General features: G+C 38.7%; 3 protein-coding genes across 3 annotated transcripts; 1 reads left to right on the top strand and 2 right to left on the bottom strand.

Annotated features, from left to right (window-relative positions):
- Positions 1-1,109: 1,109 nt before the first annotated feature.
- On the top strand, positions 1,110-7,083 carry LOC147567133 (Glycosyl hydrolase family protein). The gene is made up of 7 exons (XM_086653753.1): positions 1,110-1,158; positions 2,317-3,150; positions 3,484-3,650; positions 4,540-4,637; positions 4,745-5,095; positions 5,842-6,258; positions 6,342-7,083. The coding sequence occupies exons 2-7, from the start codon at positions 2,395-2,397 to the stop codon at positions 6,935-6,937; spliced, it is 2,385 nt and encodes a 794-aa protein (XP_086509879.1). The 5' UTR covers positions 1,110-1,158; positions 2,317-2,394; the 3' UTR covers positions 6,938-7,083.
- Positions 7,084-7,517: 434 nt separating this feature from the next.
- LOC147567132 (oxidoreductase, zinc-binding dehydrogenase family protein) lies at positions 7,518-13,376 on the bottom strand. The gene is made up of 11 exons (XM_086653754.1): positions 13,153-13,376; positions 12,832-13,053; positions 12,505-12,600; positions 11,589-11,677; positions 10,909-11,037; positions 9,993-10,113; positions 9,554-9,641; positions 9,339-9,448; positions 8,563-8,708; positions 8,167-8,263; positions 7,518-8,060 (listed from the first exon to the last, which is right to left on the bottom strand). The coding sequence occupies exons 1-11, from the start codon at positions 13,231-13,233 to the stop codon at positions 7,749-7,751; spliced, it is 1,491 nt and encodes a 496-aa protein (XP_086509880.1). The 5' UTR covers positions 13,234-13,376; the 3' UTR covers positions 7,518-7,748.
- A 5,191-nt stretch (positions 13,377-18,567) lies between these two features.
- On the bottom strand, positions 18,568-22,567 carry LOC147567131 (uncharacterized). The gene is made up of 4 exons (XM_086657018.1): positions 21,833-22,567; positions 21,326-21,649; positions 19,333-20,367; positions 18,568-18,984 (listed from the first exon to the last, which is right to left on the bottom strand). The coding sequence occupies exons 1-4, from the start codon at positions 22,565-22,567 to the stop codon at positions 18,568-18,570; spliced, it is 2,511 nt and encodes an 836-aa protein (XP_086513144.1).
- Between the last annotated feature and the right edge of the window lie 686 nt (positions 22,568-23,253).

Here is a 23,253-nt window from a genome sequence, read left to right as displayed (position 1 = left end):
GGAATAAAAAATTCCGGCCGGCCACCTTTACCCAAAAAAAAAAAAAAAGAAATTTTTTTTTTCTTCATCTTCTTCATTTCTCTCTCTTCTTCATCTCCTTCTTTCTCTCTCTTCTTCATCTCCTTCTTTCTCTCTCTTCTTCATCTCCTTCTTTCTCTCTCTTCTTCTTCTTTCTCTCTTCTTCTTCTTTCTCTCTTCTTCTTCTTTCTCTCTTCTTCCTCTCTTCTTCCTCTTTCTCTCTAACCCCTCTCTCTTCTCTCTCTATAACTCCGGCGAAGGGGCGGAGCCCCTTCGCCGGAGAACCAGACCTTGAAGGTCTGGTTGTAGAAACCAGACCTTGAAGGTCTGGTTGTAGAAACCAGACCTTCAAGGTCTGGTTGTAGAACCAGACTCGGTCTGGTTTCCAACCAGACCGAGATCTGGTTTCTACAACCAGTCCCGGTCTGGTTGGAAACCAGATCGGGATCTGGTTTCTAAAACCAGATCCCGATCTGGTTTCCAACCAGACCTTGAAGGTCTGGTTTCTACAACCAGACCTTCAAGGTCTGGTTCTCCGGCGAAGGGGCTCCGCCCCTTCGCCGGAGTTATAGAGAGAGAAGAGAGAGGGGTTAGAGAGAAAGAGGAAGAAGAGAGAAAGAAGAAGAAGAGAGATAAAGAAGAAGAAGAGAGAGAAAGAAGGAGAAGAAGAAGAGAGAGAAAGAAGGAGATGAAGAAGATAGAGAAATGAAGAAGATGAAGAAAAAAAAACTTTTTTTTTTTTTTTTTTTTGGGTAAAGGTGGCCGGCCGGAATTTTTTATTCCGGCCGGCAACCTTTCGCCGGAGAAGAAGGGTGAGGTGGACAGGTGATGTGGTGATTGTTAGATGAGGTGGACAAAGAAAAAGAAAAAAAGATAATTACAGAAATGCCATGGGGGTAAAATTGGGAGGTTGAAAAAATTTGGGGCCATTTAGGAATTTTTTGGGGCCAAAACGAACTGCCGGACACTTATGGGGGCCAAAACGGCCAGTTGGTCACAAATCGGGGGCCAAAACGGAATTAACCCTTTTTTTTATTTTGGAAAGTTCTTCAGAACAATATCTTTTATTTAAAAAAAGTAATTTTGTCTCCGTCACCATTTTCCCTTTGTTTTATGATATATATAGGTACTACTATATTAGTGAGGGTTATTTCCCTAATGGCCCCCTACTTTGTGACCAGCTTCCCGCATGGCCCCCTACTTTACAAGAAATACCCATATGGCCCCCTTCCGTTATAACACCGTTACTCTCTCTCTTCCATTTCTTTTCTCTCTCCTCCAACATGTTTTCTCTCTCTGCCACCTCGTTAAAACCTGCCAACTCATCATCTTCTCCGGGAAGGTCGCCGGCCGACCAATTTCCGGCCGGCGACCTTTAAACCTAAAAAAAAAAAAAAATTTTTTTTTTTTTTTCATCTCTCCTCTCTCTCTCTCTCTCTAAAAAAAAAAAAATTTTTTTTTTTTTTCACCTCTCTCTCTCTCTAAACTCCGGCGAAGGGGGTTACCCTTCGCCGGAGGACCTTTAAGGTCTGCCGGAACAGACCATGAAGGTCTGTTCCGGCAGACCTTAAAGGTCTGCCCGAGCAGACCTTGATCTGCTCGAGCAGATCTGGAAGGTCTGCTCGAGCAGATCTGGAAGGTCTGCTCGAGCAGACCTTCATGGTCTGTTCGAACAGACCATGAAGGTCTGTTCGAGCAGACCTTTAAGATCTGCTCGAGCAGATCTGGGGTCTGCTCGAGCAGATCTTAAAGGTCTGCTCGAACAGACCTTCATGGTCTGTTCGAACAGACCATGAAGGTCTGCTCGAGCAGACCTTCCAGATCTGCTCGAGCAGATCAAGGTCTGCTCGGGCAGACCTTTAAGGTCTGCCGGAACAGACCTTCATGGTCTGTTCCGGCAGACCTTAAAGGTCCTCCGGCGAAGGGTAACCCCCTTCGCCGGAGTTTAGAGAGAGAGGGAGGTGGAAAAAAAAAAAATTTTTTTTTTTTTTTTTTAGAGAGAGAGAGAGAGAGGAGAGATGAAAAAAAAAAAAAAATTTTTTTTTTTTTTTTTAGGTTTAAAGGTCGCCGGCCGGAAATTGGTCGGCCGGCGACCTTCCCGGAGAAGATGATGAGTTGGCAGGTTTTAACGAGGTGGCAGAGAGAGAAAACATGTTGGAGGAGAGAGAAAAGAAATGGAAGAGAGAGAGTAACGGTGTTATAACGGAAGGGGGCCATATGGGTATTTCTTGTAAAGTAGGGGGCCATGCGGGAAGCTGGTCACAAAGTAGGGGGCCATTAGGGAAATAACCCTATTAGTGACAGGTGAATTCAACAACAATCTAATCCCTTCTTTCTCTCACTAAAAAAGCAGAATCAAAACACAAACAAAACTGTATGATGAAAATCCAATTCAGATTCTTTCTCTTCATCCTTAAATTCTTCACAGTTCTTTTCTTCATCATCTCACAACCAATCAAAATCAAAGCTCAGCCAAATCCCAGATACCCATGTAAAGATCCCAATTATAATTCTTACATTTTTTGTAATAATTCACTACCCATATCAATCAGAGCTAAATCTCTAATTTCTCTCCTTACCCTTGATGAGAAAATCAATCAGCTTTCCAATAATGCATCAGCCATCTCAAGATTAGGTATTCCATCATATGAATGGTGGTCAGAATCACTCCATGGAATAGCCATTAATGGTCCTGGTGTTTCCTTCAATGGTTCAATCCCTTCTGCCACTGGGTTCCCTCAAGTTCTTGTTACAGCTGCTTCATTCAATAGAAGTCTATGGTTTAAAATTGGGTCTGTCATTGCAATTGAAGCTAGGGCTATGTATAATTTGGGTCAAGCTGGATTAACTTTTTGGGCACCAAACATTAATATTTTTAGAGACCCAAGATGGGGAAGAGGTCAAGAAACACCAGGAGAAGATCCAATGGTGGTTTCTGCTTATGGGATAGAGTATGTTAAGGGTTTTCAGGGAGAAAATTTGAGTAAAACCACAGGGTTCTTGGAGAGAGAAAATAACAATGGTGGTAGTAGTGATGATGATGAATTGATGGTTTCTGCTTGTTGTAAGCATTTCACTGCTTATGATTTAGAGAAGTGGGGGAACTACAGTAGATACAGTTTCAATGCTGTGGTAAATATTTTATACAAAATTCTTCTATTTTTATATCTTTTCTTTTTCAGACTCTTAGTAAAGTTTAGGTGGGTTCTTTTTCTGGAATCTGACTTGTCAGGATCTGAATAATCTCCTATGCCCAAAATCAATCCAAACCGGTCTGTCATCCAGACAAGTCAAACATCACTAGTCAAAACAAAAACATGTATTATCAATTCTGACTCTGAGTCAATCAATCAAACCTCGAGTCAGATTTTTGACTTAAAAAGTACACTACCTCAAAGAATACTTAAATCGATTTCGAAATTCTTAAAGATGGTTATTTTACTACTGTCTCTTTATTTTTTTCAGATTTCTAAGCAAGATTTAGAGGATACTTATCAACCACCATTTAAGAGTTGCATTAAAGAAGGTAAAGCAAGCTGTTTGATGTGTTCTTACAATAAGGTTAATGGAGTCCCATCTTGTGCAAGTAAGGATCTAGTTAGTCAAGCTAGATCTGAATGGGGATTCAACGGGTGAGTGTGAAGTTATTCATGAATTCATCATTTGTTACTAATGTGTGTTATCTTGTGCATACCTATTTAGCTCAAGTGGACGCTACCGTCATTCCTAACTGATAAAACTTAAACAACAATGATACAGCATGCTATAGTTCGAGAGAATTGGGAGTAAAATCTGGCGTGGGGTCCCCCACGTCAGATTCACTCAGTTTTGGCACGTTATTTGAAGACGGAATATGCTTCACATGTTGAAGAGGGAATACGCTACCGTGATTCCTAACTGATATAGATCATAGAGATTTCAAAGGACCTAAACACAAGAAGCATATTCCGTCTTCAAATAACGTGCCAAAAATGAGTGAATCTTACATGGGGGACCCCACGTCGGATTTCACTCCCAATTCCCTCTAACTTCAGCATGTTGTATCATTCTTGTTCTACATGTGTCTTGAATAAAAACCGGACAAGCTTTGATGTGCAGAAACTTGAGCTAATAATATTGTGGGTAGCATGCACCTCCATCTAGTCAAAGGTCAAGTACATTGTCCACGTTAGCGGTTAAACAAAAATTATGCTCAATGGAAATTATCATTAGACCACGCCTTCAAACCCACATGAGTTCGCTACTATATGTAAAAGATCATAGTTCATTATTCTGCCCCAATATGTCTGTCTGTTAATGTTGTCCAAAGTATGGTCTCTGAATCTAGCATTACTGCGAGCCTTGGTCCATTATACCCGTTTCTCTTTCGTGTCGATTGCTTCTCTTATTGACTCAGATTCGAGTGATCGCCACCTACTCTTTTTTGTCTTGCATTTATGTGAAAACCTGCATACTGAATTTTGAAAGTTAGCCACTTTAGAAAGAGATGTAAACTTTAACAGAGACAACATGAAAATGCAGATATATAACTTCAGACTGCGATGCTGTAGCAACTATCTATGAATATCAACACTATGTATCAAGTCCAGAAGATGCAGTTGCAGCAGTTCTTAAAGCAGGTTTTAGAAAAATTATTTGTTCCACCAATGTAGTTTCAATCTAACAATCTTTTCACAACAATTCACTAGTTTAAGTTATGGTTGAGTTATTTTATATGAAAATGCAGGAATTGATATCAATTGTGGGACGTATTTGCTTCGTCATACTCGCTCAGCAATTGAACAAGGAAAGGTTAGAGAAGAAGATATAGATAGAGCTCTTCTCAATCTGTTTTCGGTTCAATTACGCCTTGGACTTTTTAATGGGGATCCTGCGAAGGGAAAGTTTGGAAAGTTGGGAGCTCAAAATGTTTGTACTCAAGAACACAAGAAACTTGCACTTGAGGCAGCAAGACAAGGAATTGTATTACTCAAGAACGATAATAACTTGTTGCCTCTACATAAGATTAGTGTTTCTTCGTTGGCTGTTATAGGACCATCTGCAAATGATACAAACAATCTCGGTGGTGGTTATACAGGTTTTTGCTCATTAACTTCTATCTAGTATTTATTTGATATTGTTGATATGTGCTTCCACCCTGTTTTACGGAGAGTTCGATTTGGCCTCTCACTCTTGACGTGGGTTCACAAATGTTTGATTTATTCTTTGTCACTAAATCATTTTTCGGTTGTAGAATCTTAGTTTGGGTGAGACCTATCAAAGTTGTGTGTTCTATTCATCCATGATTGTTGGATCTTGAAAGTGTTATTCTCTCTTTGACCCATAGATTATTGGTAGCGCAAAATTACCTCAAGATTCGAATCGTGTGGCATTACTTCCTTCGTTATTGCTTTGCATCACAAAACCAATTAATTGGATTGGGATTTTGACTAATTTTTAGGTATCACTAATAGTGTTGCTTGGTATATGAATTGTGACATCTTCACCTGATAATACACCTCATGAACATGGATTCGGTGATGCTATCGTGCAAAAGGACTTTCTTCCATTGGAGGGGCAAAGACCGTGCGAGATTCTATTCTTGTGCCAATTTTATTTTTGTGCGCGACACATGATATCGGCATCGTGTAATTTTTGTTTTCTTTCAAGGAAACCTATTTCTTTAAAGGATTGGCATGAGTTTGACTCATGGAGGGCTCCTCATTCCTTATTGTTTAATTGATATATTCAATCAACTTCCCAGAATTTCTTTCTTTTAGCAAGTGGTCATTAATGTTCACTTCCTGTGTTACCAAAATTTGAAGTTGCTTTATGTTCCTACAGGTGTTCCTTGCAATCCAAAGAGTTATGTTGACGGACTTAAAGCATATATAGAAGACACAACTTATGTTTCTGGCTGCCTCAACGTATCTTGTAGTGAAAGTAACGATTTCGAGAAAGCCATTGACATAGCAAAAGAAACAGACATAGTCGTCGTGATTGTTGGCTTGGACTTAACACAAGAAACAGAAGATCGTGATCGAGATAGCCTTCTTTTGCCTGGTAAACAGATGGATCTTGTATCCCGCATTGCCAATGTAAGCAAAAAACCACTAGTTTTGATCCTAACAGGCGGAGGGCCCCTAGATATTTCATTCGCCAAAGACGACCCAAGAATTGGGAGCATTCTTTGGGTTGGATACCCCGGCGAGGCTGGCGGAGATGTACTTGCAGAAGTTATCTTCGGAGATTGCAATCCAGGTTAGCAATCTTTCGGTTGGATACCCTAAGCCCTTCAAGCTTCTTGCCTGCAAACTTGTTCTTCTAATGATGGTCTTTTACAGGTGGGAGGCTTCCTATTACTTGGTACCCTGAGTCCTTCACTAAGGTTCCCATGAACGATATGGCTATGCGCGCCGATCCTTCTCGTGATTACCCAGGAAGAACTTACCGATTTTACTCAGGAGATAAGGTTTATGGATTCGGATATGGCTTAAGTTACACAAGTTATACCTACAAATTCGTAGATGCACCGAAGAAAATAACTTTATCGAGATACTACATCAAGGCTGAAATGAAGAACTTACTTTACCGACGAAGTGATGGACTTGATTATATTCACGTCGATGAATTACCATTCTGCAACAACATGAAATTTAATGTGCAGATCTTAGTGACAAATAATGGACACATGGACGGCAGCCATGTCGTCATGTTGTTCTCAAGACCGCCAAGAAGCTTCAGTGGTGCGCCGATGGAACAGTTGATTGGATTTGATCGCCTGCATACGAGATTCAACGAGGCTACCGAAACTGTTATGCAGGTCGACCCATGCAAACATCTTAGTATTGTAAATGAACATGGAATTAGAGTTTTACCATTGGGTGATCACATTCTAACATTAGAAGGCTTACAGCATTCCATTTCCATTCAAATCTAATTAGATCATTCATGAGTGAATCATGAATTGTACTTCATGATAAGCTGTTCCAAAAATGTAATATTGTTTGTTACAGGTAAGGTTTGTTGTAACAAAAGTGAAATCGTTACTAATAAAAAAAACTAGATGAGATTATACTTCAAAAATTAAGGCTGTAGTTGTCCTGTGCTTCAAGTCTTTAGTGTTTAAAGCTCGCACGATTCGTTCAATTACCACCAGAACAAAATTTAATTCATCGACCACTCAGTAACAATTGAAGCTGCATATCTTTCTGCTTCATCAAACTTAGTTTCTTTGAAGCAAACTTAGTTTCTTCCTACCATGTGTTGTGCTCGAGTCTACCTTCTCACAAAGAATTCACGTTGTCAAAACACTTGGGCTATGCAAGAAGGTAGTGTTTGGTCCGACAGGTTTTCTTGCCATATCTTATGCTCGCATACACTATCATTCTATCCAAAGTATTGCCCATTGAGGTTTTGCTCATAATGAAGTATATTGTCCATCAAGGTTTTGCACCTAGTGAGATGAGATACGAAGCTTCATTTCTGAAGCGGGAATCACAACGGAAGCATAAATTGTATTTCATAAGAAGCAGGTTCATTTATGAAGGAAATGTGATATCATTTGTTACAATTCAAAAGGGATGGCCATTCACCTCGTTCTCTGATTCAAAAGTTGGACATCAATCTGACTCGAATGCTTTTATGAAAAGAAGAAAAGAAAAACAAAACTCAATACAACTACAGTTCTCTTAAGATCTCTCTGCGGGTCAAAAAAGAAATTAAGTAGGGCGAAAAGCTTAGATTAAGCGCTATGCTTTGGGACTACTGACGAAGAACCCCAACCCAACCAAGACTGCCAGAATAAGAACAATAATAGGAATTAGTATACTGAATGTAATCGACTTTGTTGGTTCTCTGCCGATATCTTTACCAACTGAATCTTTTTCGCCGTGTTTTGTCCAGTGAGTAACTGATCGAGATGTTGAATAGCTAGAGATTGCTGCATCCCTGAAAGATTTTATCGTCAAATAGGTTGTTGGCTCAGTTTCTGTTTCCATGATTGTTGATGAATCTGTTGGAGCTTCCATGGACATCAACTCCTTACAGTGATCTCTCAGAACCTAAATTAACATATCCAACCATTAATCTCAGTAAAACTACTAGTCTACCATTTAATTGCAACCAAGTATCCAGGAATTTTTGTCGTTCACATCATCTGTTACAAACCTGTAATGTCTCTGATGGTTGTAGATAATCACAAATAAACGTATCAGCTAGCCAGGGAACAAAAACTCGTCGAGGAAATGGTAGGCTACATTGTTTCCTGTTAAAATAAAAGTGAAACAAATGAATTTTCGCAGTTTAGAATGATAAATTTAGGTCCACCCCAAGGTTGGGTCATTTCTTGAGTCCAATAATGTTTTTTGAAAAAAAAAAATCAAGCCCAGAACGTAAAATCTACTAGGTCGCTCTAGCCAAGGCGATACCAACTAAGTCCCCAGTGCAACTACTTACCCAAGCATAGAACAGGTGATACTGTGGTGGTTGGAATAATGGACATTGCAAGCCATTACATAAAGCAAATCGTGCCAAAAAGAGGCAGACGAAAACAGCAAAAAATACCTCAATAAATGCAATTCAAGTTGGGAGACTGATTTTCCACTCAATATCTCATCATCCGTGACACCATTGACCGCAGAATCCATGCCTTCCTCTGCCTCATCGGAGATGATCTCCAATCTACTTTTTAAACTCTTTATGACATCCCTCTGAAAGAGAAAAGCAGACCATCTTACAGCATATAGAAGCAAACACACGACTGAAGGTCCTAGATTTTCCCACTCTCTCAGGTTGTCATTTCATTTAAACATGCTTTAGAAACTGGGTACTAGAAACAAGTAAATCACCATAACTTGACCTACAATCAACCTGAAGTTGAAGAAACAATAAAAAATCATTCCTTCTATTTGTTTTCGAAGGTTCTTTTAAAATCTGTATGTTTTTTATGCACTTCATCAATTCTAGAGCTTATGTGCTAGCTTCACTAATGAGTGGGCCTTGTCATGTGCTTTACACCCTTCACTATGATGTTTAAAGAACCACCAAATCATATGAAATACAATTTACATGATCCAATTAGAAAGTGCATTTTCTTGGTTAACAGGGCGAAGAAATAAACTAGTTGTTCCCCAACATATATCTAGGGCCCACGGTCTACAGAGTCACTAACTGCTACGATATGAAAAGATCAAAATTTCACATGCTACAAGATTTATCTGTCTCATGGTATAAAGCTTTCAGATGCAACTGACACAATCAGTAATCATAAAAATCTTCATAATAAAGGTATCCTTCCATTGAATCAAATAAAGACTAGAAACCAACAAGTGAGCAAATACCTTCAAATCAGCTACAGCTTGTGAAACGGGTACTTTGGGACTTAGGTATGAATAAGAACAAGTCGATCCTCGAAATACAACGAGTCCAAGAACCTCCTTTTGGCTGCATGCTTTACACAATTACCCAAGTGTTGGCATATGGCAAGTAAATTAATGATCTCAAATAGACCAAATATGAGACAGAATAATATATTTGTCACAGAGCGTGAGAGCACCTTCAAAAGGAGCATCTTTCATGAATGGTAAAAGCAATTGGACTTCGTGTATAGCACCATCAGAAGCACATGGGTGATCTTCAACCACCTAAACATATTTCATAGCTTAGTATTGCTTTAAGACAAAAGGACTAGACCCGAGGTATCATACACTAAAGAAGAAAAGAAGGAAGTCATCGCAAAAACAACTATTTAGATCCTCTCCTATGTTGTACATAGTACTACATACTCTCTTCATGTGTTTTCAACAAGAGAGATATTTTTATGAAAATTAGAATGAATATATTGATGGCCCTGGACCAAGCATCCCAATTGACTACCATATCTAAGTACGACACATCCTTAAACTCCTTGATGGCCCTGGACCAAGCAAAGACTGCCCCCTTAATATCTTCTATATCAACAAGAGAGATTTCAACCCACAAAATAAAGAGTTTACCAAATTCCCATCAATTATGGCCTTCGCACTCTTCAGCTCTTTGGCGTGACGCGAAATTCCATCTTGCAAAACGTTAATCAACGTATTCACTTTGGATCCATTATCACGATAAATGGGTAATCTGGAAGAAGATAAGTACTATTACAAGATGCAACATCAAGAATAATCCGACGTTAACTATTAAAATGTAAAGTTCAACAATTTCCATACTCATAGTGATTTCATATTGCTAATAACTACACCATTAAACATATGCCAAGCTACACAAAAGGACGGTGAAATTAAATCCCCAGCAAACAGTATAATATCGTGACAGAAAAGCTTGGAAAAAGCTTTTTGTACTAATTGTAACATTAGCATGTTATATGCTTGTTGTCCGGGAAGAAGGCACACTAAATCATGAGCATGGCCTCCTTTTCTCAACTTGTGAAGTAATTGTGAAATCCAAAAACATAATGAGCTATGCTAGGGAAGGGATGTCACTATTGCAAATATTTATGCTTGTTTGTGTGAAATATATGCAATTTCTGAATTTTTATTTGTCCTTTTGTAGGGTGGATTACAAGTGAACTAACAATACAAATAATGTACTCATGTATTCTATGGATATTCAAAAGATGTGCTAATTGGAGCTGATGAATATGAGATGGTGATGCTCCTGAACTTCTCGACACTGAATGAGGCCACTCCTAGACATTACAGTGGAGCAACAAATGTGCATGTACACAGGCACATCACATGAAAAATTCATGAGCTAGTCAGAGCTTGTGCAGAGGACTACCTTTTACAAGTAAATAATAACAGGGGGGTTAATTCATAACATCCTGAAATAGTAAAACATCAACGCATAAAGTACCAGTGCAGAAAAATCAACCCATGAAACCGGGAAGAAGTGAGTGTGGGATATGGTTATTACCTTATGTCGAAGTTGTATATGCATCTAAAAGCTTGAAGTGAGGCCAATACTCTCCCCATCTTGAAATCAGAAGGCCGGAAACTAGTTGATGTCATAGTTGAACCCAAAGAGCAATTTCGACATATCCACCTACCCAGCAAAGTAAAAAATCAGTGTTTCTGATATGAAAGAAAAGAAAGACATGGTTGTTACTGGGAGAAAATATTTGATAGTTGATACATGGGTACATAATAGCAAGTCATATAGAAGAGCCTGCTATCACTTTGAAAAATGAGAACGGAACAAAAAGCTAACAAAACCAAAGAAGTGATGAACGATCATTATCATTAGCCCTGTTTGTCACATGGAAATTTTGGTACAAAATAAAGTGGTTTTATGTAATGGACTAATAGTCCTTGCAACATTATGAACAGTAACGAAAGGTTCAAAGACTGATGTTAAGCATAAGTGTTTGTGTAATTATGTTCTGTGTTAACTAAGTCAGTATCCAAACGATTGTTCCACCAACAAGAAGACAGAAGCGGAGAAACAAATTTGATGCATATGCAGTTAAGCTTTCAATACTATTGTGAAGTCTCGACTTTAGAAGGAAAATTTTGATATTAAAATGCATATAATCTACTGATGGCAAGGTTAAAGTGAAGAAGATAAGATATTTATCATAGAAATTAGAAAAATACCTTCTCGGACTATAAGAGATATGAATGAGCAGAAGTTCATCCAAATCACTCCCATAAGTAGATGCTGCTTGTGCAACTTCCTTTACAGTCTGCAAACTTGATTCACTTGATCAAAAATCATCCCATGTAGACCAAAATATAATAAAGTTATAAAAATGGTGTTCCAACTTAGGAAATTGAAGCTGCGAAGCTACAAGGTTACGAACTACACATAATGGGCTTATCGAAAATCAAAGTTGAACAAATATTAGTTAGAGAAGATGCACATTAAGTAGATCGTTTAGAAACCTGATTGAAACTCGGTGGTTATTGTAGCTTCGTATGAATATTCTCTCAAGAATTAGTAATAGAATCAAGCACACCAAGCCACTTTTATGGATCTTGGCATCAAGTCTAGAGCTTCCGGCATATACACATGTCTGCTTATCATCCAGACATTGGGCATAGGAGCATCCATCTCGCATGTTGGGACACTAAGGTGTCATGCCACACTAATTTTTTTTGAATCATTTGAATTAATAATAAAGGGAAGAAAACTATACAAAGGGGTCATGCCGCACTGTTGGCAAGGCCAAGATGCCTAGAAGGTCACAAGTGCTCCGAAATGGTCAGGAAGGTTGGCTATGTACTAGGAGGGAGTGCATAGCTCCGTATGGATGTTAGGATTTCTATTTCCGCACCTGGCCCGCGTGATTTGAGCATATTATGCCGGGTTGACCTAATGGTCCGTGACAATTGGTATATCCCCACGGAAAATTGAAGATTTCATATTCAAAAAATAGAGCATTTCTTAAATTACCATGGGTACATATGCATTTATCAATTGTAGAAATCTGTTTCCAGACTTTGAAGATTGCAGTATAACTAATAAACACCAATTTACATTTATTTCCGCTAAATGGGGTTAAACAAATACCTGCCAGAGTTTTACGCTAGAATTCTTGAATGAACTTTCCGGAGCCCAAACATAAATCCCAACTACATCCATGCCACCTAACAGCATCCGCGAAACCTAACACCCCAACAAACCCATAAACAACTTAGCTCAAATTATTCATATCCTGCACACAATCTATGGGTGTTTTGAATTTCAATAAGCCAAAGGAAAAGTCATCCAGTCGCAAATATGAAAATTGTTTCACGCAATTCGTCAGTCAACTAATTCCAACATAATCATTCATAATTGAAGATACAAAAACACTTGCAAAGAAAAAAAAGAACTGATTTTGGGCAAAACTAATACCTGACGAGCATGTTCAGCAACCCACTCACTATCAATCACAAGAGTAGGTGATTCTGACTGACTTTGAGCTTTCCCTTTTGACCCTTTTTTCTTATCATCTTTGCTATTGTTCTCTGGGAGATAACAAGCGTGATCTCCACCATCATTAGGCGGTGTCGGAATCAAATCGAACACAAATCCTTTATCTAAACTAGGGCAAAGCTTTCCAATTACAAGACCCACCTATAACGAAATCAATAAAACCCCAAAATCAGAAATCTAATTATCTTAAGAGAAAGAGAAAGAGAGATTGCAATATAGAAAGAGAAAGATCGAGAGTGCCTGAGCTGTAAGGTGGGATTGAGAAAGACGATCCTCAACTAATTTGAGTTGGGTTTCCTCTCCGACTACTGCTTTCACCATGATTTTGGCTTCTCACTGCCTATTCCGGGTCGTTGTGATCTCCCCCACGAACTGCCCAGACCAGACGTTACAATAAAACGGCCATAGAGTCAGCTTCCCCGCCCCCCAAGACCGAACTCGAGTCCGCGACCGTCTCCAAGCCCAATCGAAACCATAAGAGCTGGGTTGGGAATTTTGGCCGCATAAGCGGGTCCGCCTGCAAGTACCCGCGACCGGTAGTGACCGCGGGTACCCGATGACCTAGCCGGACGTTACCCGTCCGGTTGATAAATCCCATCGGACGGTCACGGACAAAAGGGTATACCCGGAGGTCTGCCCGTGACCGTCCGCTTTGGATAAGGTCTGCCCGTCCGAACTTAGACTAGAAGAATATGGACTATTAGATTTTCTAGGGTTACATTAGAGCCGTCCGATTTTCCTAAGGTAGAGTTTTGTCCGATCCGTCCGGACTGGGAGCAAGTCTGTCCGCGGACTGTATGCCCAGACCAATTCCCACCCCTATATGAGCATCCCAACAGATCTCCAAAACCGAGATTTGTTTAGGGTCATTCATTAGTTAAGAAGTGATTACAAAATTCTTATTGATAGACTTAAATCTATTCTCATAAATATTATCTCTCCTTGTCATGCCGATATATTCATGGGCGACAAATCACGGATAATATCATCATTGGGGAGGAATTAATGCATTCTTATAAACAAATCAGGGATAATATCATCATTGAATGGTCATTCATAAGGGGATATCATGCAGAGACTTGGATTCTCTAGTAGATGGATTAAAATGATTCAGACATGTATATCGACCTCCTCCATGGCAGGCTTAATCAATGGTAGACCTGGTCCACACCTTTCACCCAAGCAGAGTGATTAGACAAGGAGATCCTCTATCTCCCTTTCTATTCACCTGACAATGGAAGGGTTGAGCATACTGCTGGAACAGGATCATTTTGAGACCCCTTTTGTTGGTTTTCCAGCAACCAACTCTCACCTTGTTATCAAGCATGTCTTTTTTATGATGATTGCATCATCTTCAGAAGAAATTCTCTCGATAATATTCATAACCTTAAACAGATTCTAAACATCTTCTCCAGTGCGTCCGGTTAGATGATAAATTACACTAAATCTAATATTTTCTTCTCAAAAAACTCCCCTTTGAAATTCAAAATAATGATTATTAGAAATCGCAAAGTCAATTAGGCTTCACTTCTGGATAAATACGTTAGGACTCAACTCTTCATTGAAGCCAACAAAATTCAAAGATTTTCAAATCTCTAGTTGAGCAAATCCATTATAAGCTCTCTTGGTGGCAGAATAATTTTCTGCCACAAGCTGGTCGCGCGATTGTTGTTTCAGCTGCATTCGTTCTTCGATACCAATTGCAATACTTTGTTATCCCAAAAAGCTTATGTAAACGCATTGAGACTTCGCAAAAGTAGTTTTGAGTGGAAAAATCTAAAGGCTTAGTTCCATCAACCCAAAAAATGTAGGGTTTTGTACGTCTCTAAGACTATTTATCATCTAACTAATGTTACAAGCGGAATCTCAAACATCATATGTTTAACACTAATTAATCAGGATCATATGCATGAACTAATAATGAACTAGAAACTGAAAGAAGAATACCTGGATTCGCTTTCCCGAATAAGATTCCAAAGACTTTATCCCGAAGAAGATGAGAGCTCCAATTGTCGCTCCTCTACTTGAGACACCCGAGTAAATAACTTGATCTCCCTTCTTTTTTGTATGCTAGAACTCCATTGAAGGTTGAGAAGAAGAATCATTCTTCTTTTGACTAATTAGATAGATTGAGAGACTTTTTTCTAAAACCCTCTCTCTCCACTTAGCTGTATATTGTGAGAGAGAAGTTGTTTTCTAGAAAAATCCAACCTTTTTTCTGAACTCTAATGACCCTTAAATAGAAAAACCCTAATAGGAGTCTCACTCAAATTAGGTTTCAATAAGAGTCCGAGAAAAGATAAACACCAGAGTCCCATATGAATGGAAAAACCTGGGATTTCCATTAGGGTGTCCCCTAATGGTGTGGCCGGCCACTTAAGCCCATTAATGGGCTTAGCCTGGCCGGCCCACTCCCCTTTTGTGGCCGGTTCAGATCAACCCATTATTGGGCTTGATCTGGTCGGCCCAAAAGTGGGTTTTCCACTTTTTCGGGTTTCTATTTTGAGCTCGATTCTTTCTATCTTTGGTACTATCAGACTGGATCATATCCATCTATAGGCAATCTCCCACTAGTCAACTCTCTCCGATCAAGCCACCACTCTTTGGTGTAACCCATTGTAGGATCCGATCTATGTTAGCTACGGATTACCGAAGTGACTCGACGATCGTAAGCGGCTTCTAGCTAAGCATTACGACCCCTAATTGGACTGGACTAGATGATCTTCTGGATAAATTCATCATAATCTTAACTGACAAATTGAACGCATTGCCACCTTGATCAAAGGACACTCCTTCAGAATGAAATCTTCTTCAGACCGAACGGATATATCCTTCAAAAAACAAGGGGGTCGGGATTTGGGCATCCGAGTGTCATACTTGAACAACCAAACGTTCCTTAGCAAACTAGCTTGGTGGTGGGGGTTCAATTGATTCTTTCCTTTTTCCTTTTCTTCCTCGTTGTTGAGCATAACAATGGTCAACCTTAACTAACTAAGAAGTCGACTGATTGACTTGGGTGGCACGTGTCGAATCCCTGAATACGCGTGAACGAGACCTTGACACAACGAACAAAGAGGTATATCCAAAAAAACTCTTCCACTTGAGCTCTGGTACTAGAGACAGGCCCGTGTTTGGGGAGGCGCCAAGGCGTCCTCCTTGGCCCCAACCTCCAAAGGGTCATTTTCGTCTTTTGTTTAATATAACTGTCCATTTTTATAAGGTGTGATTTTGTAATATATAAGCAAAGGTAACTAATGAAACAAGTTATGTAGAGTAGGTTAGTTGGTAAGGGATGATAATACCATGCTAGTGACCCAAGTTCGACTCCCTTACTCTTCATATTTTGTTTAATTTTTGCTTTTAATTGTTTTTATTGTACTAAGAGCCCAGATTTAAATTTCACACGGGGCTCTCAAATTCTTAGCTACATCTCTGACTGTAGGTCTACACGAGTCTTCTAGACACCTTCAGCTCTGTCACAACTTAAGCTAGTATAAGGGTGGATTCAAGTCAGCTATGATAAAAAAGATTCTATTAACAATCCTGCCACATTACCTATTTTAAGCAGATGATCCACCACTACCATGCAAGCATATATAAACAACATAAATTTGATTTTCAAATGAATCTGATTCTTACACTTCAATTATTGACTTTCAACTTGCAACACTGAGTTGACTTAATCATTGTAGTGTCTTTGCAGTTCCCTATACCCCCTCCTAAATCTCCTTATAGGTGGCACGGGGGAATGATACTCAAAGGTACAAAGACGATTTGTGAGAAGCCACTCACAAGCATCACCTTGGCACTAAAGGAAGAAGGTGCCACTTCAGCAACCCCCGAAATTCGTTATCACCAGTCCAGCAATTCATGAATATTCGTCCACGCGAACCCATCATCACTATGTCCAAAATCAGTGATTAGGCAGAAAAAAATGTTCCTATAAAAGAAGAAGAAAACGAGATGAAGATGCTCTATTTATGTTGCACTCACAAGATTTGAAAGGAGAAAAGAGAAATTGGATATGAAGATGAAGTCGATGATGAAAACCTTAAAATTCGTATTCCATCGTGTTGAAGAAAGAGACTAGAGCTTCAATCAGTTGAAGATGATGCAGTACATTGTCTACTTGTCATCCATCGTCGACAAGAGAAGAACATAGCGAGAAAGGCAAACGAGGTCAAGGGAGCAAAGGAAGAGAGAGAATGTTTAAGTTAAATGAAAATCTTCAAGGTTTTATAGTCTTTTATACAAAAGATCAGTGTTAGTATTAAAAAATTGGGTTCATAACCTTCTTCGTGGACCTCAATCATATTTATCTTATATGCGCATTAAATGACGTCCTTATTCCGCACTGAATTATGAGTCAAAACTAGAACCCACATATCATATTTATTTTAGGACTGGACACGTATTTTCTCGTATTTATATACTCTTCAATTCGGAGTACACTTCGTGATATTTTAAAGGGTGGTTGTACAGGTGCCTCATTTTTTGTTGACCGCGGCTTTGGGGAATAAAGAAAAATCTCCGGGACATAAAGACTTAGTCAATCAAGATTGACTTAAGGGAGTCGTTCATTTTTTAACCCAAAAATTTAATTGATTTACCTTTACCCCCTAATCTTCATCTTCCCCGGAGCTCTAACACCACAACTTCAGCCCACCACCAATTTTCGATTTCACTACCACTGTTTTATTTTTGGCTTTTGTCTTCTTTCTACTTCTTCACTCTTTCTTTCCCTCTCTTTCTCACTATAAAACCCAACAGACCTCAGATCTGAGATTTGCTGGGATGATGAAGACAAAAGGGGACGCCCCAAGTATTCTTCAACAGATTGAAGAAACACAAACAAGAAAAGTATAACCTTCTTCATCTGTTATGAATCAGGCGGGGAAGACGACATAATCTTCATTCGGGACTTTGATCGGGAATATTCTCTTCTAGGTTTGGTCTTTTACTTCTTAGGGTTTGTGTTTAGTTCTTTCATTGATCTCCTTATTTAGTTTTCTTTTTCTTAGATTTGTTTGTGTACTTAGAGAGAGAAAGAGAGAGCTTTATTTTTTTTTTGTTGAAAAGAGAGAGCTTTATCTGATAGTTCAAAATTTTTTGAGAAAACCCCTGCAATGATCATTTCTTGTTCATGAGATTTGGCTAAGATCTGAATTATTAGTGTGGTAATTTGGGAAATTGAGGAAGACAATTCATGGTGACTTAAAGTGTTCTTATTTTATCCTAATTTTGATAATATCATACCAGTATGGCCCATTTTTGAGTAGAAGATCAAATTTGGGTAGACGCTCAAGAAACCATGATTTAAGATTTGTGAGACCTCTTATGCAACTAAGGCCATTTTTAGCAGAAGACTATTGCTTTAAGCAATTCTTCATCGATCTTTAGTATGGGCATCTTCTAGGCTTCATCATCCGAGCAGTGGTAAGTTTTTTAGAGAGGAAGAAAGGGAGGGAAAGAGAAAAAAGAAGGCAGAGAGAAAGGGAGAAGAAAAAACGAACAAGAAAATGACGGCGATTTTTTTTTTTTTTGAGTACATTTCATTAATAGTAATAAAGAATACAAATGTTAACTGTTTCTGGGCACCCCCGATATAAGAGAAGAAAACAGGAAGTAAAAATATGGTGCCTCTCATGCAATCCCTTAGGTGTGAGTCATCTTTTGTGCTGCTAACGCGTGGGCCTCCCGATTTGCCACTCGTCTACAGTGGGTAAACAAAACTCGAAATCTAGCTGCATATCCTTTGAGGTCTGCCAGATGAGAGATGAGTTGCCATGGAACCGTTGGATTGTTGTCATTTAGGTATTCCACTATTAATCTCGAGTCTCCTTCCATTATAAAGTCTGTTAAACCTAGCAATTCCGCCGCTTCCAAACCTAGAACGAAACCACAAATCTCGCTGTGAAGAGGAGATATTGGCAAGAAGGAAGTCGATGTTGAAAATATAATTTCTCCTTTATAATCCCTTATCAAGGCAGTTGCAGCTGCTTTATCCTCTTTGTAAGCTCCGTCTACATTGATCTTCAGAGTTCCCATTAATGGAGGTATCCAATCTTCTTTCTGCATGTTATCAACAAGAGAATTATTTAGAATAGTTAAGAAATCAGGGTTCTTTTTGAGGGAAATAGTGGTATTAAGCCAAACTCGACGAATATCGACTGGTTGGTTATTAAATATTGATGAGTTCCTTGCTTTTCACCATTCCCAGAGAAGATAAGTATATCTTAACCATGTTTCCTTCAATTTTTCCCCTTGACTCAAAATATTCTCAATATTTTCTAAAGGATTTGTTCCAAGTTGTTGCAGATCCGGATTTCCTGTATGTTGGATAAGCGATTGAAAACAGGAACATTCCCCAAACAGGTGGGTTAAGGTCTCTACTTCATCTCTATCACAAATCTTACAAACTTGAGGTAAGTTGTTGATTCTAATCCCTATATTGTGTAAAGTAGGAAGACCATTGTGAATCATTTTCCAAATAAACAACTGAATATTAGGGTTCATTGATGTCTTCTTCCAAAATATTTTCCATGGGAAATTCTGAGCATATTCTGAAATTGGGGGTTTCTCACGAATGACCTTGTAGTATGACTTCGGATTAAAGTTACCATTCACAGTTGGTTGCCACACTAGTCGATCAATGTTAAAATCCACACCCAAATTAATCTCCGAGATTGCATTTACTGTTGTGGTGTTGAAGTATCTATTAAGTAGCTCTTGATTCCATCTCTTTGGATCGTATAAAATTAGGTCTGAAACCCAGAAGATGTTATTTGGTAATTGTGAAATAATCTCTGGTTTTTTATTTTCAATTGTTGGTATCCATGGATCAAATGCTATTTTGATTGAAGATCCATCTCCTACTAACCATAAGCAGTTTTTTTCCATGGTATCCCTTGTATGTAGAATTGCCCTCCATAGATTTGATGAGGAATGAGGTTTTGTTGAAGACCAAAAATCATCATTTTGAAAATATTTTCCCTTGATTATCTTTGTCCATGTTGCATTTGAATTGGTAAGCAACCTCCATGTCAATTTCCCAATTAACGATTCATTTACTTCCTTTAGTGACCTAATGCCTAAACCACCATTTTCTTTCTGACTTGTGATAATCTCCCATTGTATGAAATGCATTTTTCGTTCATCCTGTTTATGCCCCCACCAAAAGTTCCCTTGTTTCCTGTCTAACTGGTTAATTAGACCCTGTGGTATGACTTGAAAGCTGAATGGATAAGTGCAATATGAGTTCCGTACTGATTTAATTAGGACTGTCTTCCCTGCTTGTGTTGTGAATTTTTGCCTCCAATCCGATAAGTTCTTGTCATACTTTTCTAATAGCCATTTGTGACTTTTGATTCTATTTCCTGGTTTTAGTAATAATGATCCAAGATACTTGGCCTCATCAGTCATCTTTGGTGCATTTAAGTCAGAGTTGAATTGATCCTGCATATGAGAAGATGCACCTTTACTGAAATACAGAGAAGATTTTGCAAAATTTACTAACTGACCCGAGAAGTTTGAGTACAGTGACATGATATCCTTAATTGCTTGGAGATTTTGAGGAGATGTGGCCCAAAAAAGAATGAGATCATCTGCAAAAAGTAGATGGGAAACACTAGAGCAATGCTCATTAATTCTGTAGCCTGTGTATTTGTTTTCAACTTCATATAATGAAATGAGGAGAGAGAGGGCTTGGGAGGTTAGAATAAACAGGTAGGATGAAAGAGGGCACCCCTGCCTTAGGCCTCTAGAGGCCTTAAAATTTCCCTTTGGTTGGCCATTGACATTAACACTAAACGAGGCCGTGGCGATGCATGACATTATAAGATCCAAAAATTTTCCTCGAAAACCTGTGGCTTGAAGCACTTTATAAAGGAAAGACCAATCAACTCGGTCATAAGCCTTGGCCATGTCCATTTTGAGACAAAAAGCCCCTTTTGATTTAGCTAGCCCTCGAATTATGCATAGAATGGATAATTTATTGAGTTATGACTATATTATCTAATATTTGTCTCTCAGGGACAAATGCATTTTGAGTCCACATTATGCAACTCTCAAGATGGGGTCGGATTCTATTTGCTATTATTTTTGTGATGAATTTGTACATCGTATTGCACAGAGAAATTGGTCGAAAATCTGAGGCGAAACTCGGATTACCACATTTAGGAATTAAGGTTATATTTGTTAAATTAATAGAAGGATCAATACGACCTGAATGAAAGATCTCTTGTATGTATTGCACAAGCTCCTGTCCCAAAGTGTCCCAATTATGCTGAAAGAAAAAGCATGGGAATCCATCTGGCCCCGGACTTTTTAATGATCCCATATTCATCATAATAGCCTTAATTTCTTCATATGTGGGAGGCCTAGAGATGTCGTCCAGAGCTTCTTCCGAAAGTACCTTGAATGCCGACAATAACTCTGGAGGGGGATCTATTACTTCTCCTGCAGTAAACAAATTATGAAAAAAATCGATTAGTTCACAAGCAATAGAATCCGGATCTGAAATTGTATCCCCATTTTGATTTTTAAGACATTGTATTTTATTTTTATGCCTTCTCTGAGTCATGGCCGAATGAAAGGCCTTTGTATTTCTATCTCCATTATGGGTCCAGTTATTTTTAGATCTTTGCTCTGCTTTAGAACGTTGAAGTTCATCCAACTCTATTATCTCTTCCTGGATGTTACTTTCCGCCGCAAGGAGAGTTGGGGTTGACTCCATTACCTGTATATTCATAAGACGTTTACGTAAGATTTTCAATCGGTTATGTACAACACCAAAAGTCTTTTTACTCCAGATATAAATAGCCTCTTTCACATTCTGAATTTTCTCATAAAAGGGGCCGGCAGAGTTGTCCCAAGTATGGTTAAAGTTCTCCTTGTAATTTATATGCTTGGTCCAAAATACCTCGAATTTTGTCTGATCTTTCAAAGGTGGACCTTTAGAAATTAACTTAAGTAATATGGGAGCATGGTCGCTATTATAACGAGGAAGATGAAAAAGTCCTGCTTCCGGATATTCAGAAAGCCAGGAGACAGAACAGATCGCTCTGTCCAATCGTTCCTTCGTTAAATGATGATGAGCTTTACTGTTAGTCCAAGTGAAACCAGGACCATTAAATCCGAGGTCTATTAATCCTGAGTCTCGCATGAAGGACTGAAAGTGAGTCATAAAGGGGATTTGATTTGTGCCTCCCCACTTGTCATTCGGGGATAGAATTGCATTAAAGTCCCCAAAACAACATATCGGGTTGTTAATCGTCCCAGTTAACTGTAAAATATCACTCCAAAAAGGTAATCTATCTTGGGTGCGGGGAGGTCCATAAATACAGAGTAAATCCCAATCCGGTTTATTTGAAGTGGTACCAATAGTAATGTGAATAAGATTAGATGTACTAGAGTGAATATAAACACTTATATTATTAGACCAAAATAACAAAAGGCCGCCACTACGTCCCTGGGCAGGGACAATGTGAGAATTTGGGAGACCATAATTATTAAAAGAAATAAAATTATCCAAAGAGGTAATACGAGTTTCCGAAAGAAAAACTAAATCAGGCTTAATAGATTTGAGGAACTGAGTAAGAGTGGTTTTTGTCGGTGTGTTCCTCAAACCACGACAATTCCAGGCTAAGAAATTCATAATTCCATCGGCATTTGGATTGCCGCGGCCTCTTGTTGTATCGTAGTTCCCTCCCGATTTGATCGTTTATAGTGCTTTGTGGATCGGGTAGTACCAACATTCACATTTATTGGACTAACAGAATATGATGCTTCATTATCCTTTCTTGTTGATGATTTGTGTCGGAAATCATTTTCCTCCAATTGTAATGATGGGAATGTTGTGTGATTTTGAGTGCCTGAATTACCAACCGTTTTAAGTTTCTTTGCCTGAATAAGATGAGATAACACTTCACCAAAGTTAGTAGACCAGTTAAAATGAGAATTAAAAAATTCAGGATTTGTGTAAGCATCATCTGATGGTATTTCACTTCCATTCAAATAGGGATCAGTCATGGAGAAAGACCCCAATTCCCTATTTTGACCTCTGGAAGAGAAAGGAACTCTAAATGTGTCTGGGTATTTTGGTTCCATTTTCTTTAAAACAGCCTGTTTTTTACTATTATTGATATCTAATTTCAAAAGGTCCCCAAATCCCAAAATAGAGGAGCAAAATTTATAAGAATGTCCTATCAGGCCACAATAAACACAGAATCTAGGCAATTTTTCAATCCTAATCTCCACACATAAAAGTTTAGTTTTGGAGGAATTCAGATTAACTCTTTTGGGTAAAGCCTTCAGGATTGGGTATTCAATTTTAACTAGGCC

This window comes from Eschscholzia californica, unplaced genomic scaffold (assembly GCF_041429995.1).
Source record: "Eschscholzia californica isolate CP2 unplaced genomic scaffold, dmEscCali1.0.p SCAF_1, whole genome shotgun sequence".
Classification (NCBI taxonomy): Eukaryota; Viridiplantae; Streptophyta; class Magnoliopsida; order Ranunculales; family Papaveraceae; genus Eschscholzia; species Eschscholzia californica.
Note: the sequence above shows the minus strand (reverse complement) of the source record. Positions and strands in the feature narration are given on the sequence as shown.

What these genes read in the sequence shown, in the direction of transcription:
- LOC147567132 (XM_086653754.1), bottom strand. Translation starts at nt 13,233, where the DNA reads ATGGTGAAAGCAGTAGTCGGAGAGGAAACCCAACTCAAATTAGTTGAG. An exon ending in CTAGCGTAAAACTCTGGCAG is followed by an intron (nt 11,678 to 12,504) that starts GTATTTGTTTAA and finishes TCAAGTTTGCAG; the next exon opens with ACTGTAAAGGAAGTTGCACA. An exon ending in AAGCTGTAGCTGATTTGAAG is followed by an intron (nt 8,709 to 9,338) that starts GTATTTGCTCAC and finishes TTTCTCTTTCAG; the next exon opens with AGGGATGTCATAAAGAGTTT.
- LOC147567131 (XM_086657018.1), bottom strand. Translation starts at nt 22,567, where the DNA reads ATGAATTTCTTAGCCTGGAATTGTCGTGGTTTGAGGAACACACCGACA. An exon ending in AAGATCAGACAAAATTCGAG is followed by an intron (nt 21,650 to 21,832) that starts GTATTTTGGACC and finishes ATGAATATACAG; the next exon opens with GTAATGGAGTCAACCCCAAC. An exon ending in GAATCAACAACTTACCTCAA is followed by an intron (nt 18,985 to 19,332) that starts GTTTGTAAGATT and finishes GATAACATGCAG; the next exon opens with AAAGAAGATTGGATACCTCC.
- LOC147567133 (XM_086653753.1), top strand. Translation starts at nt 2,395, where the DNA reads ATGATGAAAATCCAATTCAGATTCTTTCTCTTCATCCTTAAATTCTTC. An exon ending in TCTCGGTGGTGGTTATACAG is followed by an intron (nt 5,096 to 5,841) that starts GTTTTTGCTCAT and finishes ATGTTCCTACAG; the next exon opens with GTGTTCCTTGCAATCCAAAG. An exon ending in CTTCGGAGATTGCAATCCAG is followed by an intron (nt 6,259 to 6,341) that starts GTTAGCAATCTT and finishes GGTCTTTTACAG; the next exon opens with GTGGGAGGCTTCCTATTACT.